Here is a 22,782-nt window from a genome sequence, read left to right as displayed (position 1 = left end):
AATATTTGGGACCTAAAGACATTTTTTATCAGAGCCTCCTCCTTCTCTGGAAAGCTTTGTATAAAAAATGAAATAAAATGCATTATGGTGCACATAATACAACTCTGTCCTCATAATGAAATCTTACATGGCTAAATCATGAATAAAAATGAGATTTAGACTTTTTTGTCAAATACACAGTAGTTTCAGAATGTGCATATAACTGAGAATAATACATTCAGGTATGTTACACACAGATATAGCATTCAGATACAGCATAGAAAACACACAAGCATGAGGATACAAAGGCATTCATATATATGCAGTCACTCACTCCTACATATCCATACATACTGAATGTTCAGCCTATTCTGCAGACTCAGGGTCTGATTCACTATGAAATGGGGTTGTGGGGACTATGGCTCCAAAAATTGTGCATTTTTTCTGTCAACTGTTTGCTTCTTCTCAAGGCTCACAAAGCAAACAGCACTAAAAATCAGGTACAAAAACACCTAAAAATTGTCCTGCTTTGTGTGGTTTGCTCTTGTTTTATGTCTGAAAGCTCACAGAAACTATCTGCACCTTTACTCTGTGCTCTCATTCTGAAAGGCACAAATTTGTCAAAATTAAGAAGATGAGCTAGAAGGGAAGGGGAAAGGATCTCAGTTTTACTCTAAGGTCACACTTAAAAAATATGATGATTTTTATTTTTTAAAAAACAAAACTCCCTCCTTGAAAGGAGCAATTGAGGATGACTGTAAGGAAAACAACACTTGCCTACTCACCATGTTTAATGGCTTCAGACTGTCTCCACACATGTGGATAAAGTGTGGAGCTGCTGATAGACCCAGATTGATTTAACCTGTGGCTCTATTTATAATAGAGATGTTGAAATAAATTTATATACTTAATTTACAGCTAATTAATTTTTAAGACATACTCAGAATTGTCTTCTTGATCACTGATGTTTGCACAAGTGTATATTTGCACGTAGTTACCACCAGCTGTCAACTGTCAGCTGCATAATTATAATGAGTTTAATGGTTTTTTTAAGGGGAAACTGTGTTTTAGATGTTAAACAACATCTCAATAGCTATTGCTATATAATATAAATCAATAAATGTATAAGCAAGGAAAGTCTATTTGCCTACCTCCCAATCATTTAGAGTGGGCCAATTGGAAAAGTGGGTGGGCCCAAGCCCATTAGGCCTGCACATAACACCTTTCCTGCTACACTTTGCAAGACAGTGTGGCTGCAGAACTAAAATAAACATTAAAGCTTTTGAAATAAAATCATCACCATCTGTTTAGTAGGGTTAGGATGAGGATTAATACAACAGTTAGGATACCAAAAGTTAAAAGTTAAAAATCTAACCTCCAAAACCTGATTAATTTGATAAAGCTGAGGAAGCAGCTGCTAATAGTGAAAAGCTCCATGAAAACATTCTGACACTGCCAGCTTAGCTTGCATATCTCTGTTAACTGCATAAGCTATGAAGGTAACATAGCCATGCAGCTATGCAGCTAGGTAGATAATATAGCTAATGCTAAGCTCACAAAGCAGCTACATAAGATATGTATCTACATTACCTATACAGCTAAGTTAGCTTTAGCTGTTTGCTAAAGCTCAAGTTGCTTAAGCTGACTTAACTGTAGATAACATAGCTACGTAGCTAGTATAGCTATGTAGCTCGGAAACCAAAACTGAGCTCACAAAGCAGCTATGTAAGCTAAGTAGATACTTTATCTTTTTAGCCACATTAGCTACAGCTATGTTTGCTAAAGCTCACATTGATAAAGCTTCATTGTCTTATGTAGTAATGATTATTACATAGCTAGCATAGCTATGTTAGCTTTAGCTAAAGCTAACGGAGCTTGAGTGACCCACAATTAATGTAACTATTTCTAAATCAGGTCTATACATAATTTTACCCCAGATTAGACCTCTGATCTTTTTTTCTGCTTTATTCATAAGATGTTGTTTAGTCTGTAATGTTTACATTGTGGTTATTTCATGATTGTAGGTGCCAGACTTCGTTAATGAATAAAGTTGACTTTAATAAAAAGTCCAAAATTGGAAATACACTGTACTCTCAAATGGCGGCACTTCCTTTCTGAGATATACGGTGTCTTAGTTAAAAAGACTGTTGGAGTGGCCCTCAGAGATGAACGGTGTGCAAGCAGACCCCTCTCACATTACGATCACTAAAAATTAGTAAAAGAAACTAACAAATAAATGTAAGATTGAAATTACAGAAATGGGAGACAGTAAAAATAAGAACTAATAAAATAAATTAATTTTGATTAAATTATCCTCAATTGTTATTTTGCTTTGTGTGCCTTACAGAGTTCATAAGTCCTTTACCAGAGAGTCTACCTTTTTCAGAGGCAGATTCACATGGTCTTGATAAAAAGGGATTCTATTCAAGAATGACTCACTGGTCTAACTGTACACAGGCAGCACAACCTTTACGTGAATTGAGTCCTAACTGTACATTTACTTTCTAAGATGAACTAGTGACATTTATTTACCTGTATAGAATTTAAAAAGTTTATTCTTTTAGTGAACTGATTTTATTTGTTGAAAAAGTCTAATCTCAGAGTTTGCGTAAGTGTCATTCATGTGTTTTTTATATTTGTGTGCATGTTTGTGTGTGTTGTGGGTGTTTTTTGTGTTGCAGGAGTGTTCAGAGGAAACCAAGCTCAGGTCAAAGAGTACCAGGAACTCCTTGAGCCCATTGTCTTCCAGACATATGAGGGTGAGTAATCACTGAGTACACAGAGACATGAACAGGAACAAATGCAGCAACTGATGAATAAGTGGAAATTATGAATGCACCGATACATCACATCAAATCATGTCAGTATGGTAAGTTTTGGAACTTCTAATCCTCTGTTCTTATTCCCTCTAGCAATGAAAAACTTTTTCTTATTAAATCACATCATCCATATTCATACACCACATACTGTGACCGAGGCTCACGGGGGCGTTTCATTCAAGCGAGCTCAGTCTTTCCTCATGAGCGCAGACGCTTGCTTCTATATTCACCTGCACGCACCGCTGTGAGGAGAGACAGTCAAATGATAGGGATGTCAAGAGATTGGGGATTATATTGGTGGGTTCATAATAGATCAGAAGTAATTGGAGTGTAAAAAGGATAATGATGTGAGACAGAGCTGACTTAAGGTACCCCAGACGCCTCTACAGTGCCTTTGTATTGCTTATGTATGAATTAACAAAACTCCTGTCGCTAATTGGCTGGGTTTGAAAGGATAACACAGCACTATTATTATACTTCTTCAGTCATTAATATGAATGAAAAGTCAAAATCCACCAGTGGGTTTGCAGCAGTCAGATGGGGTTAATGTATGTCCTGCTGTAGATTATCAAGTCTCCTGGACTTAAAGACTACCATTGCTCTGATGATTCACCACTTCATGTACGATTCAATTCTAGAAGACATGCTGCAGGGCTGAAGTTAAGGGCAGTTGAGCCTTACTCTGACGTGCTTTTATTACTCAGACTGGCTTGGATTTATCATAATTTTCACTCTCAGGTATTGGAAGAATTGGTTCAAATGTTGCATCTGTTCCCACAAGTGTTCAATGGGGTTAAAGTCAGGACTGCTGGCAGGCCATTCCATCCTCTCCACTCCCAAATTCTAGAGGTAGTCTCTGATAAACCCCGCTTTGTGGGAGCGAGCGTTGTCATCTTGGAGGATAGAGTTCAGTCCCAGACTGTGGAGATATGGTATTGCCACTGGTTGCAGAATCTCATCTCGATGTCTCTCTGCATTGAGATTTCCTCCAATGATGACAAGCCTTGTTTTTCCAGTGAGGAGGATGCTGCAAAAGATGTTACTCTATCAGTGCAGCAGTTAGCATAGCATTCTCCGCATCTTCTCCACACTTTGACCCCTATGATCCAGGCAGAATCTGGATTCATCGCTGAACATAACATTCCTCCAGATGTTCAGGTTCCAGTGCACGTGTTGCTGACACCAGCACAAACAGGCCTGACAGTGAAGGGCAGTCAATTAGGCACCTGATTGGCAGCACCAAGGGGTACCAGAAGCTCAAATCAAGAGTCAATAGCAACAGCAAAATAAGCTGTTTGGCATTGGCAGAGAAGATTTGGCAAACTTTTCATGGGCACAACCCAAACACTCCGCTATGCTGCTCATCCCACAAATGCATGTTCCTTACAAATGTGGCACCACTTAAAAGGGGAAAAAAACAGGCTTTCCAACGGTACAAGATTTATTGCCAAGAAGCATTCTTACAGCAAGGAAATAATCTACCAAACACAAATTTCCTTACTTTTCATGCTATGTTTATGTGTCTTTCAGTGGGATAACCATGCACCTGACGCATTCAACGGGCAGCCTTATATGCTGATCAAATTGCAGTTTAATCACTCATAATTACTCGGTCACTTAGTCTGCATCGTCCTGTGGTGAAGGGGGATCATTCACTGTTAGATGGACTACTCATAACTGGGTACAGACATTAAAATTTCCCAGGGGATGATTTTTAATAACTTTGTAAATGCCTAAGGTTTTCTGTTTCAGCTGCCTCATTAAGTCCAAAACATAATTTGTCTAGTTCCACTTAAGGAAATACCTTGAAAGCTAATAATATCGTCCCCAGCATCAGCTGTACTATGAATTCAGTGCTAATTAACATCCAGAATCTGATCAATCTTATTCTTAGGTAAAACCATTACCCCCAAAATGCAGGTCACAAAATGGTTTGGATTTATGAGAATGGTACTATAAGTATGCTGGCAGTAGCATTAAAGGTGCATCTAAAAAAATTAGAATATCATTAAAATGTTTATTTCCTTCCTGTAAACTTCCATATATTCAAGACTTTTCTCATAAAAAGTCAAATATTTCATCACTTTGTTGTTAAAATCTTGATGATTACATGTTATGGCTGACAAAAATCGGATATCTTAAAATTAAAAAAATTATTTATAATATAGCAATGTTGATCTTCTGGGAAATTCTGCTCATTTATGCTCCTTTTGTGCAAATTACTGCATTTATGTGACATGACATGGAGCCACTCAGTCCATGGCACTGCTGGGGTGTTATGAAGCCCAGGTTGCTCTGATAGCAGTCTTCAGCTCGTCTGTATTGTTGAGTCTGGAGTCTCTCCAGAGATTCTCTTTGGGGTTCAGGTCAGACCAGTTGGCTGGCCAGTCAAATACAGTAACACCATGGTCAGCAAACCAGTTTCTGGTAGTTTTGGCTTCAATGTGGTCAGGTGCCAAGTCCTACTGGAAAAAGAAATCAGAATCCCCATAAAGCTACTTGGCAGATGAGCCTTAGATTAAAGCTGTAGTCTTCAGTCATCGCCTACTTATGGCACTATGTATTTACAAACATTATCTTCACTCTTTACAGGTTAACATCAGTTCATGGAAGTTGTTTTATGCTGTTAGTGTGTTCAGAGACAGACTCAAGATGCAGGACTGTAACAAACTGTGCCTTAAAAATGCTATTGCCTGATTGGCAAAGGTGGAAAAAGTACGAGACTATTGTACTCAAATAAAAGGAAAGTTACTTTAAAAGGAAAGTTACTTTGGATAAAATATGCTTTAGTAGTAATCTATAAATCTACTCAAGTAAAAGTCAAGTCATTTAAAATGTACTCTAAGTACCCTCAAGTATCTACTTGTGATACTCGAGGGGGTTATACAGTAAAATATTGTCTCTTCTTACTATCAATTACCTACAAGAGAATATGAATATAAAACCAGGTTGTTTTTCTTATAAGGTGAGACTCAACCCGAAGTCAAATGCAACCGCTGTTTAGGATGAAATGTCAAATCATTCTCTCACTACTAGAGATGGGAACTCCGTCTCTTTTCAGAGATCCTGTTCCGCATTTGGTATCACTTTGGCTTTTAATAAATCAGACAAATTAAGCATTTTTGGCCCATGGGTAAAAAATGTATATATAACTGCACAGATTTTATAGAAAATTGTAGGACCAAATCCTTTTATTCTCAGAATAGCACAAATTTTACATAACGCTTGATATAAAACTGTAGTTTTTTAGATAATCAATTTCCAGTTCTATAACTTTTTAATATGCTGAAAGCTGTAAGTCATGATGTTTTTACATTAAACATAAAATACAGTGCAAATAGTCCTCTGTGATTTCCATTAAAATGTAGCTAATAATAGTAATAAAGTAGGTAACACTGCTTTGTCGAAATATTTCCCAAATAAATCAATCTATATAAATGGAACATGGAGACAATAAATAAACCATAAAACTCAAAGAATTAATACAGTTTACATAAGGTTTTGTAAAAAAAAAAAATGTATATATGTGATACACAACCTAGCACATGTCCTCATTTACAAGGAATTTATTGTTACTGGTTGCTGAAATTTACATAGCTACATTTTCTCCTCCCTTTCTCTCTGTGAGTGGAAACTGAATGGCCACGAAGCACTGAGCAACATCATCCTCCTCCCCTCCAGCTTTTCTGTTGCCTCTGATTGGTTAAAAGTCATACACACAAAAACATGCAGCTACACATACATATGGAGTCAACCACAGCACTTATGTTAATAAGGAAGTGTAGGTAGGATGGGGCGGGGGAGGGGTGGACGGTTCTCAACAATGTGCTGGCTCCCATCGTTCACACTAAAGAGCCGGCACATAGAGCCGACTCCCTGGCAACTGACACATCACTTCTTGCTACTGGCCATTGTGCTGTGAAAGTCAAACTTCTGTCCATTTTCTTGATGGCAGAAGGCAAGAACCTCCTCACTTTGGCTTTTAGTGTTAATTTTTTTACTCAGTAGTCAATACTTTTTACTTAAGTAAAAGTAAAAGTAGAGATTTTAAAAAGTACTCAAAAAAGCAACTCAATTACAGTAACTTGAATAAATGTAATTAGTTACTTTCCACCTCTGCTGATTGATAAAATGAGAATACTTTGGTGACATTACACTTTATTAGTTAAGGTGAACCTTACCACTCGTTGAACAACCAAACAAGTGATCATTTGTAACTCAAACACACTGAGTTACAAACTGAGTCACTTATAAATGTAGGGGTTTGTATATTTGCTCTAAAATTGAAGACACAATTTATGCAGAGCTTGTGTAACAGTGGTGTAAAAGCCCAAAGATTGTCACTACAGCAGCAGATTTTACTTTAACATTGAATTGTGTGATTTCATGCTGACCATGAAGATAATTTTTTCTGCTCTGTCTTACACATGACTCCTTATTACTGATGTCTCATAAGGGACATTTCCTGAAACTAGATGGGTGCAGCACAGATGTGTTTTACTCAAACATACAGAGCTCATAATCCTCATCTCTCCCCCAGGCTACGCTGTGATCCCCAAATACTACTACGTACCAGCTGACTTTGTGGAGGGGGAGCAGAACAAGTATGGAAGCCAGAAGCGTTTCCCTAGCAACTCAGGCCGTGACGGGATGCTCTTCCTGTGGGGACAGGCTCTGTTTAACATCGCCAAGCTGCTGGGTAAGTCACTGTGTGTGCGTGAGTATGTGTATGTGCTTATGTGTGATGCTCTCAACCCATTTATTCATTCTGCATGTCTGTCTGAAAATTCTCCAACAAAGCAAAGCTGATATGACCATAGAGTATTATATGTTTGATTAATTACAACCTTTGTTGAGTTTCATAGTCAGAAATGATCACAGGGGTCCTAATCATATATGTTTTTTGTATCAAATGTTATAAAATTATTGAAATTTTTCTTCACAATTTATCTAATCCTTTGTGCATGAGTAAATTAACACTTTCCTCGAGTGTATTTGGGTGTGTGTTTTAATGATATCAATGTAATCTGAGTCTGCCTCTGTGTGTATTTATGTGTGGATGTGCGCTCCTGTTGCAGTGGATGAGCTCATCAGCCCTAAAGACATTGACCCCATCCATCGCTACGTGCCCCGCCAGGATCAACGCAACGTCAGCATGAGATACTCCAATCAGGTTAGCTGGACTATGACTCATCTTAACTTTATTTATGAAACACCATTCAGACACAGATCACTGAAAGGTCAACAAGACATGATGAATAACAGAGACAGAGTTGTTATAAGAATTTATAAAACATCAACCCAGGCAAGAGATTAAAGCCAGGTCAAAGATATAGCTCTTTAAACTTCACATAAAAACACACTATATGGACAAAAGTATTCAGCCGCCTGACTGTTACACCCACAGGGACTGTAATGCATTCAAATACATGTACTTTAATATGTAATTGGTCCTCTTTTGAAGCTTCAATAGCCTCCACTCTTCTTGGAAGGCTTTCCACAAGATTTTAGAGTGTTTTTGCAGGAATATGTGCCCATTCAATCTGTACAGCATTTATGAGGTCAAGCACTGATGTTGGACTGGAAGGCCTGGCTCGCAATCCCTGTTCGCGTTCTTCCCAGAGATGTTTAGTTGAGGTCAGGGCTCTTCTTTTATAGTCTTTGCTTTGTGCACTGGGGCACAGTCATGCTGGAATAGAAAATGGCCTTCCTTTTTTTATTCTGACCCAATTTGGCCTGCCCCAAGCTGTTGCCACAAAGTTGGAAGCATAGCATTGTCCATTGTTTCCCATCCATTGTCCAGTGTGCCACAAATAAATTCTGGCGCTACCTGTTCATCCTCGCTCTGTGAATGTAGCGTGACGTTAAAATGACTATATCACAAATATCCGAGTATAAATTATGTGGAAGTTTTGAGCCGCCAGCATGCATTTCTTGCTGGAGTTTCGCTTCTCCCTTTGCCTCTGAACGCATCTCTCACAGCAGAGAGCTGACTTTCTCTCCACCACCCATCCAGAAAACTGCACATGTGCGTTTTTGTATCAGCAGCGAGGGAAGCAAGGGAAGCTGCTCAGCCATGTAAACCCATTTCATAAAGCTCCAGCCACACGGTTTTTGTGCTGACATTATTTCCAGTGGAACTTCAGAACTCAACTTTGTGATTTTCATAGTCTTCCGCTTTGCGGCTGAGTTGCTGTTGTTTCTAAAAGTTTCCACTCTCTAATAATACTTCCAGTTGACTGAGGAATTACCAGCAGGGAGGAAATTTCAGAGACTGTCCTATTGCAAAGGTGGCATCCAACACAGAAGCATGCTTTAAGTCACTGAGCTCTTCAGAAGGACCCACTTTGTATCACAAATGTTTGCATATGGAGACTGCATGGCTACGTGCTTTATTTTATACACCTGTAGCAACAGGTCTAATTGAAACACCTGAATACAATCATTTACTGGTGTGACCAAATACTTTTGTCCATAAAATGTACCATGAGAGTTCACCATTTTCATATCAAATTCAGAGAGCCCCAAAGTTAAGCTTGAGTTGTACATACAAGGACAGTTTTAATGACAGTTGTTTGTGGACTGGAACCCAGAGCCCAAATCTCTGATGTATAGTGGAGCACAGTCAAGTCAAGTTTAAAAAAAAAAAAAGTATGATAACTTCAAATCATTTTAGAGGGCAAATATTTGAATTAAAAATGTTCTACCACAGACTAATGACATATAATGCAGAAGACGTTAAATACAAAGAACAACAAAAAGAAAATTGGATTTTAACATTAGTAACAGTTGTTGTATACTGGATACACATGCACAGAAAATAAGACTGTATATACAATCTATATACTTTCATACCATGCTTGCTAAGTGATGTAAGCATACAATTTGCTGCAACATTGTAAAAACACTGAAACAAATATCAAAAACATCTCTCATCTAAAAGCAACAGTTTAAATCAATTCTTAAAGATGTGGGTCATTAATGGAAGACTGTTCATTGAAAACCTTCACTCTATCAGGTGTTTTTACTAACTAAGCCACCTGGTTGGATTATAGGATAAAAAGCTTGAAGTGGCCTTCCAGGTTAAGGCTGTGAGTGATCCCAGAATTCTTTGTCAATAGCGCACAGCACAAGTGGTGGAATTTACATACTGTGTGTTTAACTCTGCCCACTTGCTCTGTTACTTATTAACTTATCATCTCGCACAGAAAATGCATTCTCAGTACATCTTTGCATTCTGTACCCTCTGTAAGTTCTTTTGACCTGAGAATCAAAATACCATTGAATACCTATGGAGAGATCTTAAAACTGCTGTTGCAAGAATGCCCCCTTCAAATCTGGGAGACCTGGAGCATTTTGCAAAAGAAGAGTGGTTCAAAATTCCAGTTGTGAGGTGTAAGAAGCTTGTTGATGGTCAGAAGAAGTGATTGGTTTCAGTTATTTCTTTCCAAGGGTGTGCAACCAAATATTAAGTTGAGGGTGCCAATAATTTTGTCCGGCCCATTTTTTGAGTTTTGTGTAAAATTATTTCAATTTTGTCTTTTTTCCTTGGATTTTTTTGTGTTGTTCCAATGCACATAAAGGAAATAATCACATGTATACCTAAAACATTTGTAATTGCAACAATTTCTGTGAGAAATGGTGTATTTTTTTTGAAAAATTCCAGGGGTGCCAATACTTTTGTCCATGACTGTATAATGACTTATCCAGTCTCAAAATTATTCAAACCCTGAACAGAACCCCTCACAACAGCTCAAATATGCAAACCAGTGTTGTTTCAAGTATACCCGATGCAACTCATCAAGGGCTTCATTAGCTGCAGGTTATAGGTTCATTGAAGTATAAGGAAATTCTAGGAGGACACGTCATGCCATCTGTGAGGAAATTTAAGCTTGGGCATCATTGGACCTTCCAACAAGACAATGATCCCAAGCATGCCTCAAATTCCCCCAAGGCTTGGTTGCAGAAGAAGTCCTGGAAGATTCTACAATGGCCAGCACAGTCACCATTACACCAGTGATTTTCATGAAGATGAAATGTCACAGGGATGTAAACATCACAGCTTTAAATAGCACTGTGAAATTGTCTATAGTTAGCTGTGTATGTGGCAAAAACTTAAGTACAGATTGAGTTTGTCTTAGGAGAACTGGGGTGGGTAGGTTTGCTTCATAGTCAGGGTGGAGGATGAGTTAAATCAATCTTTTGAATTATTAACGAGAAGGTATCTACTGCAAATATAACCCCATGCAATTACTCCTCTATCCTTCTTTCTGTACTGTGACACAGCAAATTTTACTGCTGGCATAAGAACCTCAGTGGGGTTGACTTAAGTGGATGTTTGTTAGGAGCTGTCTTCGACTTCCTCTGTGTGGTCTGCACTAACAAGAATCATAGGAAGCTTTCGAAACCTGTCGGAGAAAACACAACCCTGACATCATCATTCTCTTCGCTACATCATAGCCGATGGCATAGCAAGAGCAGCTACAGTATGTGAGCAGCAGTAACCCCTTAAAGCACAACCACAAAATCTCACTTCTGCACTATCTAACCAACTAAGCCTCAGGCAGTTCTCCCAACAAAAATAACAAGAAACTCTCTCTCCTCTATTCTGCTTCTTACTTTGTTGTGTTATTCACATGTGCTAAAACTTTAATTACAATTCATCCATCACCATCTAACCAGCAGAGAGTTTCGTTTTTCACCTTGCCAAAGGCCAGTCTTTCAGACATGGATTTAACTCAGTTCATTTCCTCCACCAACTGCCTCTCTGAATGGCGATCATGTCTGAGGTTTAATCCATACCTGAGCTCTGAGGCAGCTCTGAGGATCACACAGATTGAGGGTAGAGATATGTGCACAGCCCACTTACGTTCACTCTTTCTGCTGTACAGTGTGGATTGAAACGTCCCATTCTGCTCCGGTGTGTTGAATTTCATTGTATTTACCTTGGCTGACTCAAGAACAAGGCTCACAGGAGAGAATAGGTCTGGAAAGGTAGGATGAAGGACAGACTGAATCAAATAGGTTGCAGGGAGAAAGATCAGCAGAAAGGAAAAAGACAAGAAAGAGACAAAGAGTTAGAAAAGAGCAAGTGAGTCAGGAGGAAAACTTTGCAAAAAGGCTGAATATAAGAGAGGAACCTGTGTCTAAGAGGTACAAATGTCATTGCTTAACCCTCAGGGACAAACCAGCATTATTAAACACAGGAGAAATGCCTACTCACTTAGAGACCAGAAATATGAATTTCTTCACTTAAAGGTTTTGACATTTACCAGCTGTATAAAGACATTTCTCATTTTGCCTTCCTGTGTGGATTTATTATAAAAATGGTTTTACTTTTTCTAACTCACGAGAAGAAATATTCAAGGAATAACTATTTCATTTATATTTCACCAGTCAAGTTCAAGTTATGTTCCAATTGAGAGGACTGAAGTTTAAATCTTTAAGGGTAAAACTCACATACTGAAATATGTGTTTATTTGCAGGAAGGATTTTAAATAACTTTTTCCCTCCCTAGTCTGTGTGGAAAGGATGCCATTATCTTGTCCAGGATCCAAATATGAATGTTAATAAATAAGTCCGCTTTTATTGGGCCCGCCCACAATGCCGCCCCTGCTAGAGGAACAAGCAAACAATACATACTTTCTCTACACTGTTATTATAATAAAAACTCCTTAATGAGTCTATCGAGGAGACATGACAAGACAGAGATGGATGGATGGTTCGATAAAAATGTGGGGATGGATAAAATGTTTGTTGTCTCTCATTTGACTTGTCAGAGACCTAGTGTTGCCTGCTGAAAGATTTCTTCTTAGGCGAAAAATAGACTGTACAGTTCACTCCATCAACACATTAACATCTCAAAAGAAACAGACTGGAATATAAAGTGTAGGACGAAGTTTTGGTGGCCTCTCTGACCACAGCTGTCCTTAAAGGTTGATGATCCTAATCAGATATTCATGCAAAGGAACATTAATCATTAAGTAATTAAGCTGCTGTTGTTTTTTTTTTATATTTGATGTTAATGTGAAAAATGTTGGCCTCTGGAGCTATCAAGCAACCCTCTGCTTAAATCAGAACAATACAACTTGTATGGTGGTTAAAGCTTTGTCTCTGTCTTTACATGGAGTTGGACAGATGGGCAGACAGACAGGCACAGATGGACATGGACATGGATGGACAGATGGATGGATGGATGGATGGAAAAGAGAGAGAAAGATTGGTTGGGTGGGTTGGTGGTTAGTTCATGAATCTTTAATGTGGTAAATTGCTGCAATACTTTACTAGAGGTGACAGATACTATATGGACAAAAGTATTTGGCCACAGTTATTGAATTCAGGTGTTTCAATCAGCCCCCTTGCCACAGGTGTATAAAATCAAGCACCTAGCCATGCAGTCTCCATTTGCAAACATCTTTGATTCAAAATTGGTTGGTCTGAGGTGCTCATGTCTGAGCAGCTGCATGTAAGCCTCACATCACTAAATCCAATGCCAAGTGTCAGATGGAGTGGTGTAATGCATAACAACACTGGACTGTGAACTTTTAGGAACGACAGCAACTAAGTCACAAAGCTGAAGGCCTTGTAAAATCACAGAGCAGGGTCAATGACTGCAAGGAACATGGTGCGTAAAAGTGGCTAACGCTCTGCTGATTCTAGCTGATGAGTTCCTTGCACAAAACAGTGCAGCACGAGCCTCATGGAATGGGTTTACATGGCTGAGCAGCTGTATGCAAGTTTCACATCACCAAGTCAGACTCCAAGCCTCAGATGCTCCACTGGACTGTGTTCTGTGGAGTGACACATCATGCTTCTCTGATTGGCTGTCATTTGGGCAAGTCTGGGTTTGACGGATCCAGGGAAAACTTGACAAGGCCCTTTTCTATTCCAACATGACTGTGCCCCAGTGCACAAAGCAAGTACTATAAACACATGGTTTGATGAGTTCAGTGTAGAAAATTTGACTGGACCTCCCAGAGCCCTGACCTCAACCCCACTGAAGACCTTAAGGATGAACTGTAACAGAGATTGTTAGCCAGGTCTTCTCATCCAACATTAATGCCTGACCTCATAAATGCTTTACAGAATGTCATTAAAAGCTAAGAAAGGCCAAAATAGCTGATTCTGATGTAGTTTAAACTTTCAGCCTGATGCCATTTAGCAAAAGCACATGTATGCTTCCTGGAAAACACCTCATTGAAAATATTTTCATCACTATTTTTTCTAATTTAAAATTCAACTGAATTATTTTTGATTCACTTATTTGGATCTGTGTTTGATGAGAACAAAGAACCATTTATATCTAATTCCCTATCACTGCACATGTGTGTCAGTTTACCAGAAGCAGGGTGGTGTTTCTCTATAAAAAAAAGATAAATGCATGCAACTCTGTTGTGCTAGCAGCATTGCTTTCCTAACGTCAACTGCTAAACTAGTGTGCAATGTAAGCAAAGCCTGACTCCCCTCAGGTAAACTGCATATTTTGTTGAGATTACTTTTATCACAGTAACACTGTGTTCAAACTGGATTTGCAGGCAGCATGACGGCTCACAGTGAGCCCAGCCTCTGATGGTAGAGGCATTGCTTTGACAGCACCCCGTTGACAAAAGCCTTTCACGTTTAGTTTGATGTTTTCAGCCACATGCAGTCCAAATAAAAGTGAGTGTGACTCAATGCTTTTACTCCACGCTTCATTTTTGACAAAATGGAAAGCATTGTGGTTTTGCTGTCACAGTGATGAGATGCTGTCTTTTCATGTACATTTGCAATCTCATTCTGGGTCTGCAAATTTAAGATGACTAATTCCACTCTACCATTGTTCTGTCAAGGTAAAAAAAAAAAAAAAAAAAAAGTTATTGTCTTGTCTGGGTGTGATGTAGACAATTGTTTGAGGCATCAATGGGCTAGGGGAACATGGGGAAAGATTTTTTGGCAGCCAAAATCTCCCATTTACACCTCGCACATAACAGATTCTGCATCTACAGACAGCCACAACCCAGTTACATTTGAAGATACAGAACATTTATACTCAACAATAGTACAGCTATTCAGATACAGTAGTTTTTCCAATGCAAGTTGTAAACTTCAATTCAGATGACTCAGGAGTAAACCCCTTTAAACAACAGATCACATCCCATTATCATCTTATGTACACATTTCTGTAAAGGCAATAAAGATTGTACACATAAAAATGTCTTTGTTTTGCAGATAAAGTAAAGCTATCTAAGTCAAAGCCATGAGTGCATTAAGAAAGCTGGCCACTTGTACTTCTACATTGAAACAGTTAAAGCAGCAAACCATAAAGGTTTGCGCTGCTAAAAGCCTTGAAAACATATTTCTACTACTGGCCATGGCTTGAAAAGGGAGCAAGCATGTGAGCCCTAGGGAGTAGGACAAACATACATGTTGTTGGTAGCACAGTGTAGAAGTTAGCCACAAGCCAGATAAACTTTTCTTTGCTTTAAGTCCAGCATCCACTTTTTTTTTAAAACATCCACAGGCTACAGAAAACTCTTCTCAGTTTGTACTTTCTGTTTACACGTCCCGAAAGCATGATTGAAACCAGAGTGCAGTAATATAATATAGAGGCTTATGGCATCAAAACATGGCCACAAGCTGGATGAGTGTCAATATTTCCTGCACTCCAACGTTTTTTTTTTTTTTTCTAAAAAAAAAAAAAAAAAAAAAAGATCTTATGTAGGTGAAAGTTTTTGTGTTAACAGATCTTAGTTTATTTCTGGGATTGCAGGACTGCAAAACTGCAAAAAGAGGTTGTTATTTCTTCTTTGGGTCTGCAGAAACTTTGAAAATTATATTGATGTACCATTGCTCAATCCTACGATACATACATTAACACAAGCTATTCATCCATCCACTCTGTCCATCCCTCTGTCTGTCCATCTGTCCACCCATTCATCAACATAAGCAGTGCATCCACCCACAGGTCCATCCAGCAGCTAATTTTTTTCATCCAATAGATTGCCCATCCATCTATCTATCTGTCTGTCTGTCTGTCTGTCTGTCTGTCTGTCCGTCCGTCCGTCCGTCCGTCCGTCCATAGATTTATCCATCCATCCATGCGTTTGTCATCAGTCCATCCATCCATTCAACTCTCCATCCCTCCACACACACAAGCCATCCATCACCCCTATATCAACCATCCATCCTTCATCCATCCATTCATCACAAGCAACTATTCATCCCCCAATCCATGTGTCTGTCTATCCATTGATATGCACAAGTCTTCCATCCATCCATCCATACATACATACATACATACATACATACATACATACATACATACATACATACATACACCCCCATCTTCTTTTAATCTTAGTCTGGGTCACGGTAGCTGCAGGCTAAGCTTGCTTCTCAAGGCATCCCTGAAGCTAAAAACGTTTTCCAGGCCTTTCAGACGAATGCCAAAGGGTTCTTAGACCAGATAAGTCATGTAATCCCTCCAGTCTGTTCCGTGCCAACCCTGGGATCTCCCACCAGTTGGATGGGCTCTGAAACCTCCAAAGGACTGGTCCAAGAGGAATCCTGATTAGAAGTGTTAACACCTTGGCTTCCTCTTTACAATGCAAAGGAGCAGGGGCTCTGCTTTAAATTCTCTCACAGTGCATAGCTATGCAGGATACATAATTTGACATCTTGAATTCAGGATCACTACTCAGTGACCAAAGTCGATGGTTGCTCCTAGATGTAGGGAATGCATAAACTTAACCATAACCTTTATAGCATTCTGTGCCAGAAGAGCAAGCTTAGATTTCATATGAACAGAGAGATTGCTGCACCATGCTGACAGTCCATACCTAATGATGCTCTCCAAAACAGCCTGAAGCAATACCAACTGATGCTGATGTGAAGAGGATTTTATTTTCCTGGAAGTTTGAGCAGTCTTTCACTCCTGGAGTGTACCTGTATCCTGCTCTCAGCCAGGAGAAATTTGATGTGGTTATTTATTTATGATGCTGGCACTAAGCTGATGCCTCAGAGGGTCAGATTTTAGACTTGGTTCTTTGTTTCCTCTTCCCTCTGCACCCCGTACTTTTGAACTCATTGCATTACACTGTTTGCTGTCCTTCCTCTTCTTAATTTGTCCTTCTTTGTACTCCCATATTCTTATTTTGTATCTCTTACCAACACCTTCTGTCTCAGCTGGGATATGATCGAATAAATGACTGAAAAATAAAAATAAGGGGAGGGCATTAAAGAGTTTCTAGTGTACTGTTTTGTATTTGTGTGGATAGTATATGTGTTTGCAGCAGCTGTCTTGTTGACTCTACATCATTGACGGCCTGTGTTTGGTCTTCAGGCAGGAAAGGCACATGGGCGTGCTGGGCTTTCACATGCAGTTAAGGCATGATTTGTGCACTCTCCTTTCTTCCTCTGCGTATGCATATAATTTGCTTCCCATTTTGTGTATCTGGGAAAAAAACATTGTGCACATTTCATAAGTGTGCCTGTGGGCGCAGTCATATGCAAGCAAGAAAGTGTGTTTGTATGCATGTGTGCTATTCATAGTTCCATTCCCTCCCAATATTATGCTTCCACTCAGAGCCTCTGCATCAATTCTTTCCACTGCTGAAGAAAATGAGAGCCTTCACAATGTTAAACCCATGAATCGCCTGCGATGCTGTTCAGTTCCACGTACAAGCTGATTCAAATAATCATTGTGGATGTTTTACTTGAGCAGAGAAACATGATCTACTCCCTCTGATAAACTCTAAATACCTGTTTAAGTCATTAAACCTCATGTAAGGAGCTTTCTACTGTGTATGAAACACAATTAAATAACACTAGAGCCTTTACATGACCTTTAAAACCAAATGATACCATCAGCAACACTAATTGTTTCTTTATTGTAGTTCCTAATGACTTTAAACTTTACCACAGGGTCGATGTCAGATAAGATGACGTAGAGGACCTTGAAGAAACAGCCTTTGTTTACATTTAAAAGTCAAATATTCCCAGTTAATTAAAACAAAAATAAACTAGGATGAGATTTTAAGAGAAACTGCAACTAATACCTGTACAGAACAAGATCATTAAAAACATGGCAAAAAGAATTTATCTCTGGGGTTGGGCCACTACCTCCTACCTCCAGATTTACTACTTTTCAGGGAAGGAAAAAATGCTGTTTTTTAAACAATTTAAGACTGATTGGTGATAGCAAGCATCTTTTTTGGCTCTTTCTATCTGTTAAAAATTGATAAAACCCACAGGCAGATATTAAAGGTGACCAACAGCCTTAGTTTATTAAAAACAATGAAATTGGAGATTTGAGGTTATGGACTGACACCAGCAACATCCCCATTCACATTCACACACTGATGGCAAAAATCCATCTGTAATAAATAAATAGATCCAACCTCAGCTCCACCTCTTCGCCTATCTATCCATTCACTCACCTATTACCTGTACCGCTTATCCTGTTCAGGGTTGAAGGGGGCTGGAGCTGATCCCAGCTGTCAATGGGCAAGAGGCGGGTACACCCTGGACTGGTTACCAGTCAGTCATTAGGCTTACTTGCAGAGACAAACAAGCGGTTACACTCACGTCCACTCCTGCAGCCAATTTAGACTCACCAGTTAGCTTAACAAGCATGTTTTTGGACTGTGGGAAGAAGCCAAAAAGTGCACTTTATATACTAGTGGGTGACCCCACTGGGACATGTTTTATGCAGTTAATGATTTTAAATTTTGAAATTAAGTAAATGGTGCCCCCTTGAGAAAATTAATTTAACTTAACAGGCAGATGCAACCATTTGATCTTTGTTATTGTTGTGCAGAGACAGAAGGAATCTTTCATGATGGAAATCTAAACCTTTATTTTCTGACTTAAATGTATGACTGTGCACTATTTTTTCATATTATATCATTTTTTTTTGCATGTATACAATCTGCTTTTCTTGAACCTTGCAAATCAGGGACCCTGTATGTGTTGGAGCTGACTTTGCAACATGTTATATATTCATGCACAAGCCTGAGAAAAACATGTTAAAAACATGTACCATTCAGCATCAATTTAATACACACAGTCTAAATTTAAAAATGATTATGCAGCACTTCTCCTCTTGTTGTAAATACGCATGATTCATTAAATTTGTATCGTGTGTGCATCTCAGCGGGAAGTGAATGTGGTTGGCTTCAAACACAGTAGTTGGAGGATGGGAGGTAATGATTTAGCTGGTGAATGGGGTGTTTATGCAACTTTAATGCATAGTGAAGCTTAATGTACGGGAACCTTTTACTACCTAAATGAAGTGCAAGCCTGTTAAATAGAATATGAGGCTATAAAAAATAGCCGCATGAGTTATGAATGTATGAGGTACACGTGGCAAACCATTAAAAACAAGCAAAAGTGAATTATTGCATCTCTGCTGGCCCCTCTGTGCACTTAAATCAACTGCAAATGGATTATTTTTTAAGCTTGACCCTGTGGTTAAGTGCAGCCTTTCTTGATATTTAGCAGCTACCAAAGTGCAGGGGTCGGCCGTGTTGTGTGTGTGTTTTTTCCTCTGTGAGACAACACACTCCTCAGGCTGTGAGGGTGAGTCAGATCAAATGCACCCTTGGGAGCATGGCGTGACATCCCACTGACAAACATGCAATAATACGCAGCAGGCGTAGCAACTGGGGGATCTAAGAAGTCATGAATGGCTGTGAAAGTGAATTAGATGGTTATGTCACACTCTCGCCTCTAATGTTATATCCTTCATCTACTCAGCTAGTTAAGCATGCTCGCAGGGTCACATCCTCTCAGCCTGTCTCTTCATACTTCCTGTTTTCCCCCCATCTGCATCTTTGAGTTCTGCTTGATTTTTGTTAAATGAATTATCCCACAAACTCTCACTTTTAGAGCACTAAAGCACACATGAGAATAGCATTAAAAACAAAGCAGCATACCAGTGGACGACGAGGTTGTAAAACTCTGCAGGAACTTTTGGCTTCTGTCGGATTTTGTTTTACTCAAACACCAAGTATCTTGCTCCGTGTTACAGCAAGGTTAATTGAAAAGCTGCATTGTGGACAATGCTGCAGAAACTGTCAGTCATCAATCAGAGATAAAGCGTGGGTCAGGAGAGGCCCCTGATTGGATAGAACAGCTTGGGGAACAAACAAGGCTGGAGAAAAGGAGGAGAATGAGGGAATGCCAAAAAGAGATGAGAGAACGTTAGGCTGAGATAAGGATAACGGGTGGGGAGAGTGATAGATGAAGCATTTTCAGATCATTAATTGTTTTGAGACCCAAGCTTTCATTTGTTATGCATTGTCTAATTTGGGATTAGTAGGACCTGATAAGTTTAATAACTTAACATTGTATCTCAACAACAAGTAGTTAAAAAATACATGTCCTCATCTGAGGACAGTGGGTCTATTTTTGTAACACAGTAATACTTAACAGACAACATCACATCACCCCATTCTAGCTTCACTACCCTGGCTTCCCATTAGTTTTAGAGTTGATTTTAAGATTTTACAAATTACTTTTAAAGCATTAAAGGGTCTGCATCCAAGCTAAAGTTAAGAGTTTTTGATCCTCTATGAGCCAGCCTGCAGCCTTAGGTCCTCAAGTAGGGGCTCGTGGTCGTTCCAAAGTTGAGACTTAAAACTAAAGGTGAAATGGCCTTTTCTATCAGGGGTCCTCGACTTTGGGATTTGGAACAACTTGCCTGAGGAACTAAGAATCAGTGACAGCTTTAAATTAACTTCTTAAAACTCATTTTTATAGACTTGCTTTTATGTGATGTTGTCTTTGTCTTTTTATTCAACTTCTTTTTCATCTTTATTCATCTCTCTATTTATCTCCCTTCTATGATAATAATAATAATAATAATAATAGTAATAACATTATTATTATTATTATTATTATTATTATTATTATTATTACATCATATTTTTTAAACATGCTTTAATATCTTTCACTCTTTTCGTTTCCTATAAACTTATTTTTATTTTCATTTAGGCTGATCTTAGTGATTTTTTTAATCCTTTTAATGTTTGTATTGCTTTTAGTGTTTCACTTCCTATTTGTTACGCTTTTACTTTCCTTTTTCCTTTATTACTTCTTCTTGCTTCTCTTTTAATGACTTCTTAAAACTTTAGCCCTCACAGTCCTTGGTTTTGTAGCTGTGTTCCTGTGTTGGCTTGGCACTCTTGGGTTCACATGATACCTCAGTCTTACTTATGTCTTACCTCTTCTGGAAGTCTTGGGATGTTAAAGATGTCTCATGATGTATGGGTTATAATGTTGTTTGGGTTTAAAAAGTAAATTGGTGTTTTGTTTTGTTTAGGCTATTTTACCTTTAGGGTTCTCTTGATGATGTTATGTTGTTTGCTGTCTTTATGCTTTGTTTGGGTTCTGCTGCTCTGTTTTTTATGAATGTGTAAGCACTTTATAAACTCTTGTTTAAAAGTGCTATACAAATAAAGTTATTATTATGCCATTATTATTATAAAGACACCATTGTGTAACACAGTATGGGCAATTCTGCCAAACTGCTGTTTATTTATTATTTTTATTTAACTAGATAAGACCCACTGAGATCGAGATCTCTTTTACAAGGGCGACCTGGCCAAGAGGTCAGCAGCACATGTCATGATAAATAATACATTTCAGTGTCAGATCACAACAAGTAAAAAAAAAAAAAAAAAAAAAAACAGCTGTAAAACACTGTAAAAGCTGTAAAATACTGCTGTAAAAACAGTGTCAGAAATTTCCTGAAAGAGAAAAGTATTTATTCACTTGAATGTTATTGAGATATTGCTAACCCTCAAAGTCCACATTTCTACAGTTTTGTTCCACTTAAACGCTGCTTTTTAATTTCACAGCTTCCTGATATTTTTTGTAACCCAAATTTGACAAGACTGAAGCAAAAAATGTTTATAAAAAAATAAACATGATATTAAAAAAACTTTATACACTTTGTTTAAATTTACATAAAGAATATATTTCTTTAAAAAATCAGTTAATGCCATTTTTTCATTAAGTCTTTCTAAGTATTATTTTTTGGGGTGTTACTCTATTTGTAATCATAATTTGGTTGAACATGGCTGTGTAAAAATAAAAATGCAAACAACCCAGCATGAAGTATGTCATGACTGAGACACTTTAGAGTTTTCTCTTTCTATTGCAGTTGTCAATCTATCTGCTCTTGACAGAGAAATATTTCCAGGAATTGTATCCTAAAATCAATGTAAACTAATTTCCTTATTTTACACTGGAAAAAACATCAGTGTCCTCATACAAATACTTCCTGTCTAGCATTGTTGTAGCTTGTTACTGTTGTAAAACTTGTGAGATTTGCAGCCATATCAAACTACAAACGTTACAAAGCATAAGTAGACACGTTTCACTTCTGAAATTTAAATTAAGAGTAATGGTTGGGGGAACCTGACATGTCACATCCTCAAATGAGGATGTGAATAATCAACCCTAACTTGAAACAGTGAGAGCACACATAATAGCAGCATCTTATATGCAGTCACATGACCCACTGAAACCATTTACTGTAGAAGTGGTGCCAGTACACCTCGTCCCTTTGAGAGTTACCTCTCTGGTGTAGCTCTACACAGCTTTCAGTGCATGTTTTAAACACTGTTTCTGTTTGAAGTTTGTTTGAACAGCTCTTGTTGTTTCACATGATGGAGCTCTGCTCTTTTTTTTCCTTTGCATGAATATTCAATATAACAGAGGAACACTGAATATTTGAAATCATATTTTCAGAGGCTTTATCAAACAAAAACACACCTGTTCAGAAGTCCTTTTAAAGTCTCTTGTGGTTTTAAGTCTTTTCACTCAGGTTTGAGCTTACAGATCATTGAGTCTCTGGTTTACTTTGGCTGCTTCAGTTTGTTTTGCACTCCCATTCTTGAACAAGAGTTTAACATTCACTCTTGTAACAAAGCAAGTATAGTAAAATAAATACTGGTCAATATGAAAAAAAAAAAGAATCAAATACTTCACTGAAAAAAAA

General features: G+C 38.3%; 1 protein-coding gene across 3 annotated transcripts in view; it reads left to right on the top strand.

The window, feature by feature from the left end:
- The window catches only part of phkb (phosphorylase kinase, beta), a 214,708-nt gene that overhangs the window by 108,212 nt on the left and 83,714 nt on the right, over nt 1-22,782 (top strand). For all 3 annotated transcript variants that reach the window (XM_041794257.1, XM_041794242.1, XM_041794249.1), the window contains 3 exons: nt 2,661-2,738; nt 7,339-7,497; nt 7,877-7,971. In XM_041794257.1, the coding sequence (XP_041650191.1) occupies nt 2,661-2,738; nt 7,339-7,497; nt 7,877-7,971 (332 nt within the window). The remainder of the gene's footprint in view (nt 1-2,660; nt 2,739-7,338; nt 7,498-7,876; nt 7,972-22,782) is intronic.

The sequence above is a fragment of the Cheilinus undulatus genome, linkage group 1, assembly GCF_018320785.1.
Source record: "Cheilinus undulatus linkage group 1, ASM1832078v1, whole genome shotgun sequence".
NCBI classification, from domain to species: domain Eukaryota; kingdom Metazoa; phylum Chordata; class Actinopteri; order Labriformes; family Labridae; genus Cheilinus; species Cheilinus undulatus.
The sequence above is the reverse complement of the archived record's forward strand: the minus strand, read 5'-3'. Positions and strand labels throughout refer to the sequence as shown.